Below are 9,487 nucleotides of genomic sequence, written 5' to 3' on the forward strand. Positions count from 1 at the left end.
GTGGTTATGGTGGTATTCTTCTAGTCTACCAAGCAACATAAGAAGGGAGGAGGTAGCCAAATTAGGCACATTGTGTAACTAATAACCTTTATGCTTTGTAAGGTCAACTTTTTGAATTAATACATCACAATCCTTTTGCATCTAAAATCGTTATCTTATAGATCGCACTAAAGATGAAATCATATGCTAATTGATTTAACATACAATTTATGTATAGAACCACTGTCATCCCGAACAACTATTCCATTAGTTTAATCATTGTACACAAATCAATGACATTCAAAAGCATATAACAAGTATTCTACTTTCACTTTGTTAGAAAAACATACAAACAACAAAGTCTTGCTAATGAGAGGTCAAACATTGGAATGTCAATTGTTATAACAATCATGTCAAGAATCATTTAAGCAAAAGGCAACACTCACAAAAAACTAAGGTTGAATGTCAATCAAATCCAAGTTAAAACTGAAAGAAAATCTTGAAATCCATGGAGGGTTTCTAATTTAAAATCTAGACACATTCTAGTTATAACATGACCAAGATAAACCATGGAAAATCCCTCAAATTTTGTTGAACCTTTGTATCAACCTCTAAAATAGTTCCCATGAAGTGACCAAAAAGTCCAAATAATGAAATGTCAAGGTCATGATAATGAGATACATAAGAAATGAAATACATTTCTTATGCTTCTTAACTTAGAAAATGGCTTGCACTACAAAGACACAAGACCCCAAGAATAAATAAGATGGCCTTGCAAAGCCAAAATTCTAATTATTGTTAAAATTTTGTTTGTAGCTTTTTGTTCAATACCACATTCTCCTACTCAAAAAATTAGCCATGCATAGGTAAGTATATACATGTAATTAACTTCACCATATACATGTAATTGGCTTCATCGCGTGATATATTGGTGCTTTCAGACCTGTTTTATAACTATAGTTGATCTATGGTCATGAAAATTTATACAGTTTGCACTGCACCTTCAAAAGAGTTTAGGTAAGGCCTTTTGACAAGAGTGCACATTTGATTTCATTTAGCTTCTCGGTAGAAAATTTGAAGTATCTTATGAAGGTGAGATTCAGACAGTGGCTAGTTCAAGAGCAATGCTCATTGATATTTCTAGTCAAAAGTCTGGCTGTACTGATTCATATAGTTTGCAGGGACAAAATCGATACCCTATTGTCCTTTCATGATATTTTGAGTATAGCTTCTGTTCAGGAAGTTGCTAATAGTTATCACACAACTGCCCACCCTTCCAAATACTATCCAACATGCGAGACAATGTTCTCTCTCTCCCAAAAATGATGGTAAAATGATTGGCTCTCTCCACAATGTTTACCTTCACCGTTTTATGCCTTTTCTGCAGTTCAAGACTGCAATTAACTGGCACAACTGTATCCTCTCTTCCGTGAAACACATATATGTTGCAGTTTGTTCTTTCCAAAGATGAAAGATAACCATCTAATGCATGTGCTTCACCACATATTACATTGTGAAAGATGTGCCAAGCAGAATGATGTGTGTGCTGCATGAAGTCGTTTATTGATGAGCTTGAAATCCTGAGGAAACAACAGAATAGGTTCAATCATGGAAACAATGTCTTCTGGGTTTTCTAGACTATGATGAAAATGTCACATCACATGCTAGAAATTACCATTCCCTTACTAGTATGCACGAACATGATACGAGTTATAACCAGATACTACTTTTTACACACCCAGGCTGTGATTGAAGTAAGTTCTCAGCAGACGAGATTTTCGTGTTATTTTATTGTTGCTGTTTAGAGCAAGTTTATTTCAATCCCTCCCCTGTCCTAGTTGGAATTAATTTACCTTCAAAGACAAAAGAAACAACGACCATTGATGTTGAAAAAAGAAAATAGAATTAACCTGTTTAATGTCAGAACTTTTACAATAGGCTCCCACAACCTGTGGTGTTTGCAAATCACAAAACATACCCCTCGACCAACATGTTCATACCAAGACATCACAGATGCACCAAATGATACAAGTGGCCAGATTTTACGTGGGGCCAACTTGTTTTAGAACATAAGCCGCAGCTGACTCGTGTAATGGAGCAGGAAAATAAGGCTGTTCATTTCACCAAAAAAGCATTAGTGACAGACAACCAATTAGTTTGTAGCATACAGTTTGTTTGGAAATGCATGTTTTTATTATTATTTCTTTTAAAAAAACTAGACTCACCGGTGCCACCAACGTAATTGTCTTGACAGCATCTTTATGTGCAGCAGCTAATGCCAAAGCAACTATACAGCCCATGGAATGGGCAACCAGGTGAAACGATTTGATATTGTACTGCTCTAGAACTGACGTTTCAATGCTCTGTAAATGGTCTGCCATAGTGTAGAAACAATCTCTTGGCTTTGGACTTTTTCCAAATCCAAGTAGATCAACTGGATACAGATTATAAGACATTCTTGTGGACTTCGCCAAATAAGGTACAACCTTTTCAGTCCACATAGAAGAAGAAGAAAGAAATCCATGAATGAAGATCACATTATCACGAGCATCCTCTACAGAGGTTAAATACTTATCCTCTGCAAACATCATCTACAGTTAGTTAGGCCTAAAAGAATTGAATAATCATGAAACAAGAATTATTCTTTGTACAGCTCTTTAGGCTACCCTTAAATCGCACACTCCAAATTTGGCATATTACGTGCTGTAGTTGAAAACTTAACAAGCACATATAATCCTATTTCTATAGTTCACAAGCTTATGTAAACCATGTAGGGGAGAATGAGCAAAACTTTCCTTTCACTTCTCTCTGTACAGAGGAATACTGAGATGAAAAGGGTAGCTTATACAGTTGGCCTACGTGTTTATGTACATTCTTAGACACGTTCCATACACAGCTGCAATTGTGGACCCTCGAGCATGCTCTCCTTCCCCATCCATCTTTCCCTCTTGCTCCCTATTTGTCTTACTGAGACTCTCACTCAAGCACTTTCACATTAATTGATGTGGCATTAGAGGGAAACAGAGAGAGCAGCGACCATCCATGTCTTAATTTAATACACAACAGGGTTGAGGGGACACTAATAGTTACACACACATGTATTTGTGTGAACACAGACATGGACCACTGACTGAAGGTTCTAAGCCAATTAATGTGAAAGCCAGGCTGAAGTCAATTAAATTCAGGGTGATGTGCAAGCATTAACCATAGATGCAATATAACACATTAATTAATGTCCAAACATGTATTTGGCTGGATAGTGAACCATGGCAGCTCTTCCCTCTTTGCACTCTCATTTTCTTCTTCGACTCCTCCAGATTTGATCAATTGCATCTTCTCTCCCTTCTCTCTTAATTGTGCACTCTAAAGTTAGCTGCTGCTCAAGTTCCTACAGAGTCTTATCAGAATTAATGGCAATTTTGTTCTCCTGTTATGGTAATTTTTAGTTGGATTGAAGCAATGCCTGGAACAGGGTTGATGATGCTGGCAATAGATCTAATGCCCTCTTTTTTCAGAAAAATTGCAGACTGTTAATGCGAGGCCCAATCCACACCCCTTTTCAATCAGGCAGCCCTGACCGAAAGGCTACATGAGCAATGGCAGGTGCCATAGTAATTGCCTGATCTGAGCTGATCGAGAGAACTAGAGAGTGAGATGGAGGAGAGGAACAAGGAGCAGCTAGTTAGCTTCAAAATGGCCAAGAGTCATCATAGCTCCTACCAGAGCAACTAATTAGCTTCAAAATGGCCTAGAGTCATCATAGCTCCGTGATAGGAGCTTCAGAGGGAAGTAGATAGAGTATACCAAAAGTATACTTTCTTAAGATGATAGTGAAGAAGACTATTGACTTCCACCTCTCTTTTCTTGTTGATAATAAGGCTAAAGCTACAGGAGACACATTCTCTCTCTCTCTCTCTCTCTCTCTCTCTCTCTCTCTCTCTTTGTGGTAGGTGAGACGAGGAGAGAGTGGGTGAGGAGCATAAGAGTAGGTGGAGAGAATCAAAGAGAAGATTAAGGAGAAGTATGAGTGTCTAGTGACATCCTAATGGTAAGTCATCATGCAAGCTCTAGAAGTTGGGATTCAGCTCACTCTAATACCATGTTGGAAATTAGAGAAGAGTTCAATCTATGAACCAAAATGGACACAACTTGTACATGGAATGACAGACAATGAGAGTAAAAAGTAGAGTGCAAGAATGAATTGTTATTCATGAGTTGAGGACACTATTAAAGGCAAAAAAAGAAAGTGTTGAGAGTCAACTACCTAGAAGACTGCCATTTACTAGCCACCTAATTGGTTTAACAAAACTTGGCTCCCGTTTCCACCATAATAGAGATGATTCCTATGCTACTCAATTTCTAATAATTGGAACAAGGATAATTCCTACAATTTGGGGGTTCCCATCCCCAACGCAAGAAGGTGGTGCCTCCCCATCTTCAGTCAACACTGCCCTCTCCCAGGACAGATTTTATCCCTAATCCCAATGCAGTTCATGAGGACCATGGCCATCCCTAGCCAATTTTAGTTTGGCAGCCTCACGTGCACTCCTCCCCACTAAATATGTAGCTGCTTTTTCCAATGAAGAAGCTCATTCAAGTTGTTGATCTTGTTTAAGACCTCCATCAATGACTTTACACTTATTAGAAAGTGTAGCAATACCAGTTCCAAATTTGACAACAGACACTTCTGTGACCATGCAGCTGTCCTAGTTTTTGTACTCATCCTCACTGCCTCGAGGACAATCTGTACTTTCGGTGGGGGAGTACAGTGCACCTCTAATGTGGCATTTGCCACCCTAAATTGTATAGATTCTTAAATAATTTTCCCATAGTTGTTGCATTTGGCAGGCAAGTTCATCCAAAACGGTTTACCTGGCCAACCTACATCAGGCCAATCCAGTTCAGTCAACAATGTTAAGAAGACTGCTAGGGTTTGCACTGAGGACCCACAGAGTGTACGACCACGACAGGAACACAAAGACCAAAACATAGACACAGAGAGCAAAACTTAAACCCTAAACGCAAAACTCAAAACTCAAACACAAACAGAAGAAGGGAGAGAGAGAGCACAACTCTAAAGTGAATGAATGCTGTAAATGAATGTAAGAGTGTATAGTGTGCTCAAGGACAGAGCAATGTCGGAGTGTGACGTCCACCGAATACGGATCCCAAGTCTGTGACCACCAGTCGGAGTGTAGAAGTGCTGAATACTGAATGGCAATAGGCTGGTCACCAAAACACAGCAGTCTAGAGTCTGGAAACTGATAAACGCAGCAGTATACCACCAATCGGGGGCTGGAAACTATGCACAGTCTACTATAAACAGCAGTGTAAACAGCAGGCTGAAACAGTGTCTGAGAGTATTAGGGCCTGCAATGCTGAAAACGCAAGCTGGCTAACCCTGGAGATGATGGACAACAGGCTGAACAGCAGTCTGGGACAGTTTGGAGCAATCGCCAACAGCTGAGAGCTGTCGCCTATAGCAATGGACAGGTTGAAGATGATGTGGCTGCAGTCGATGATGACTGGACAACAGCTGGAGGCGAGCTGCAACCTGAAAACTGGGCGCCAATAGCAGCAAAGGGTGTGTGGGCTGGTGTAACCTGCAAAACAAGGATGACTGCTGAATGGGGACAGCCTGTCTATTTATAGATGTGAAAGGGCGCCCTAAAAATTAGGGTTTTCACTAAACTTTCTCGAACCGCTCCCTGTTTTAGGGTTTCCACTGAATTCTCTCGAACCGCTCCCCGTTTTAGGATTTTACTCTAAAAGAGCATTTTTAGTGTGTTTTGGGGCTGTTTAAGAGGCAAATCAACAAGTAATGCATATTTTAGCTCAACAAACAACTCTAGTTTTTTCAGTTGTCTCTCCAGTCTTCATCTGTAGACTTTTGATTCTCAACTTGAACACAACATATTTCAACATTGGTCCTTCCCCTTTCTACTTCTCAATCTTCTCCCCTTGTATATGTGATGGTTTGGCATCTATCCACTGTGTCAAGCACCTTTGCAGATTTTGAAGGCACCCTAATCACCAAACATTCAAATTCATACGAGCACTATTGTACTCAAGTTACCTGTAATGGTGGTTAAAGTCAAAACATGTTCTTTTTTACAATGATTGTCAATGTGACTCACTCAAAGCATATTTTTTGATAGACAGCTCTGTATGACTTGATCAGAGCAGACTTAAGAGAAATTTCACACAAAGGCATCTTTTGCAGTTAGCCAGACCATTTGAGACTAAGCTTGTGGGGTTTACCTGCACCTCTTTAGTAAAAGTCAGCTTAACTACACCTCGTGTGAGTCATTCTGAAGGGAAGACAAGGTCAAGCATTTAATGCAGTAGCATTCGGGCACAAAGCCTCTTTTAATCTATTGTCATGGACAGCCTTGTAAATAGTCTCCTGAGGATATCCAGTGTTCATGCCCTCTTCAGGCAGCAATTGATCAGGATTCAGAATATTCAAGTCATAGAGGCAGTTTAGCTGTTAGCTATCTTTTCCAAATGCCACCCAAATAGCCAGAATGTCTGCCGGCTCTCATTTCCTAAAGCCACCTTCAACTCAAATTAAGCCACAATATCATTGTACCATATGTGCCATTTAGTCTTTACTTCTATTCAGTGAATGATTTGTTTGCAGTAGCTCTGTGATGGAACTTTGTGAACTCCATTTGATTGCTTTGGTCTCACAAACCTTGAGTTTCATTGCACATGTTTAGTGAAACTTCTTTCACAGTCCCTTGCAACATTCCAACCCCTGCCCCCCAAACCCCCGGGTGCATCCCAACTAAGAAACATGGCATGACTTTATGATAAATACAGGAACTCTAAAAGCATGTGGGCATTGTTTCTAAGAAAACATGTACCCGCATTAATCATGAGCATGCACTTGGCAGCACTTTGTTTCCATGTTATACACAGTCTAAAAATAGCCCAAACACAATCTTTAAAAGACACCTCAAATTATTTGCCCACCCTTAAACGCATTGGCAGGTTCATCTTTTTCTCTTGCGTAAGTAAGTTACTTCTGCGTTGCAAAGCCAAACATCACTTTCCAAGCCCACTCTTCTTACCTTCAATTTGAACGTGTAGTTTTTTCCCTCCAGAGTGCCATGAGGTGCAGGAAGTACAGCCACAATCTGACCATTTACTAGCTGTTCTGAGGAGTGTCACCTTGCTTGGAGACTTCCTACTGGTGAAGTCCTTGCATTGCGAATTGACACCACTGAAGTTTTGTATCTTCAAGCTTCCAACAGAATCAGAAAACTTAACAGAAAATCTGTTCAAAATACCACCTAACCTTTGTATCTTCGAACTTCCAAAACAAGCTGAAAAATTCACAGAAAATCTGTTCAAAATGCCGGAGCATGCCAGCCATCTATGTTCTACATTGCTGGTTCTCATGTCCGTAGCACACCGTGCATTAAGATAAGGAAGTGGTTCATTGCCATTGCTGCCTGACTTTCTTAAAACACTGCCATGGCCAGGGCATCCATGTTCATTGCATCGGTAAGTCGGCAGAGGGTCTCCCACTCTAGTGACTGTACAAGGGTATACACATTCAGTGCCAGTTTTGAAACTGCTCTGTCTTGAGACCTGTATATGCTTCCTACCATACAAGGTAAACGACGGTCGATACAGCCCATGGGCGACCGAGTTTTTGCTATCAAGCGTGCTTTCGTTCTGAGGAAATGCTGGGTCGGAATTATCCTTGCCATTATCCTCGTTGATGCAACGAGAAGGTGGCCTGCGGCAATAGCAAGGGGGGGAGTAGGGGTCCAGCACAGAGTCAATGATGCGAAAGACGACGCAAAGCAAGCGGTCGAGGGCGTCCAAGGCGAGGAAGACAACGAAGCTGAGGGCGTCGATGAGGGCCGCGCCGAGCCATGGCAGGGCCGTCCGGCGGAGCCACTGCGAGAGCCTGGGAAACCCTAGGGCGCCATGGCAGCAGGGTGGAATGCGCACAAGGGCTCTGGGGAGCCATGCTAGGTCGGAAGCCATAGCGCCTTCGTCGGGAAGGCAGGCCAAAACTGCATGTCAACGTGCACACTCCACCTCTCTTTCATTTGGTCTCTAGACTTTTTCTTTTGTTTCTGCATTTCCTAGATTCATAAATCTCAGCCTCACGTGCATACCGGATACTACACATATCCATCACACACATGCCCATCTCATCAGCCTCACATTTCACTACACATCCGAAGAGCTGGGTCGCACCCGATGTAAGTGGTGTCAAGGGAACGCATTCGTGCTCTTCTGATGTTGCCACACCAGGGGCCAGTTGGGTAAGTAGGGTGGGCCTAGACCTTCTCTACCCTTCTTAACACTTAGAAAAATAGCATGGTAGGCCTTATTAGATCAATAAGCAACTTTCATATATCACGTTTAGCCTTTTCACCTTATCCGATGTGTTGCAATCTGACCACTTATGCTTTCTCGATTCTTTAGAAACACTATGTTGAGCAAGAAACATCAATACCACAAGTGCTATCAATTTCGAGCAAGAGCATAAAGGAGCTAGGAATGGGACACACTAGGTTTGTGAGCTATTACTTAGATTTTATGCACTAGAATAACATGTCCTTTAGTGAATGGGGGAAGGTGTACCATCTTCATAAATTTTGAAGAAAATTGTGCCACCTCTCCACCATACTTATCATATGGCATTCACGTAACTCTTCACTACATATTCACATGGAGTTCCCCCTTCACCTACAAATTTCTTTTCCAAGTGATCTAACCATTGGCAATGTTCCATTTGTAGCACTACCATTTGCAATAGGAATTCAGCAAATAAGCATAAGTATATTGATTACATTAGTTTTATGATGACTCGTATATTCACCTGGCATAAGCATGATAACTTATAGGTATGATATCATAACATGATGACAAAAGGAGGTATTTTCCTTATACTAGTTTTATTTATATATTTAAGCATTCACACATATAGTTTGACACCATGTCACATGAACCTAGCTCCTTTCCATTCATTTATGAATTAAAATTGTTATTGAATTTACAAGAAAATAAGACGACGATGATGTAATTTATTTTTGTGGATGTTTTAATAATGTTTCATTGCCACATGATTATAACTTGTCATGTGTTGTCTTATGTATGGCACTGGTAGGTCATGCTTGGTAGTTGAATGGTAGGGACTAATGTGATTTGTGCTTGGTGTAGCAAATTATTTAAAATATATATTATTTTTCAAAGAGCAATTATGATGTGGAAGGGATATTTATTGGGTGTTTGAATAGCATTGAATTATTTTATTTTGGATGCACACTCCTTAACGTGATGGTTACATCCACACGTGCTAGTGATTATTTGTATCCTAATTTATAAAAGTATAAAAATATTATGTTATTATTGTATGTATTGATTAGATTATGATTTATATTTTAGATCTTGTCTTTAGGAAAGAAAATCCACTTTGGAGAAAAGAATTGGAAAAGGTGAGAAATGCAAGGAAGAAAATGTGTGGCCTATTTTTGGGATG

General features: G+C 40.3%; 1 protein-coding gene and 1 pseudogene across 2 annotated transcripts; both read right to left on the reverse strand.

The window, feature by feature from the left end:
* Positions 1 to 740: 740 nt before the first annotated feature.
* LOC148030462 (putative lysophospholipase BODYGUARD 3) lies at positions 741 to 2,059 on the reverse strand. The gene is made up of 2 exons (XM_087686787.1): positions 1,890 to 2,059; positions 741 to 1,559 (listed from the first exon to the last, which is right to left on the reverse strand). The coding sequence occupies exons 1-2, from the start codon at positions 1,985 to 1,987 to the stop codon at positions 1,226 to 1,228; spliced, it is 432 nt and encodes a 143-aa protein (XP_087542913.1). The 5' UTR covers positions 1,988 to 2,059; the 3' UTR covers positions 741 to 1,225.
* Positions 1,930 to 8,067, reverse strand: LOC148030463 (putative lysophospholipase BODYGUARD 3; annotated as a pseudogene). The gene is made up of 3 exons (XR_015692197.1): positions 7,056 to 8,067; positions 2,205 to 2,557; positions 1,930 to 2,090 (listed from the first exon to the last, which is right to left on the reverse strand). The product of XR_015692197.1 is annotated as a putative lysophospholipase BODYGUARD 3 (transcript).
* Between the last annotated feature and the right edge of the window lie 1,420 nt (positions 8,068 to 9,487).

Source organism: Lygodium microphyllum, chromosome 10 (assembly GCF_053477565.2).
Source record: "Lygodium microphyllum isolate KBCC chromosome 10, Lygodium_microphyllum_v1.1.10, whole genome shotgun sequence".
Taxonomy (NCBI): domain Eukaryota; kingdom Viridiplantae; phylum Streptophyta; class Polypodiopsida; order Schizaeales; family Lygodiaceae; genus Lygodium; species Lygodium microphyllum.

Coding starts and splice junctions, on each gene's coding strand:
- LOC148030462 (XM_087686787.1), bottom strand. CDS start 1,987: ATGTCTTGGTATGAACATGTTGGTCGAGGGGTATGTTTTGTGATTTGC. Junction 1,560..1,889: donor AAAGTTCTGACATTAAACAG/GTTAATTCTATT, acceptor TTGTTTCCTCAG/GATTTCAAGCTCATCAATAA.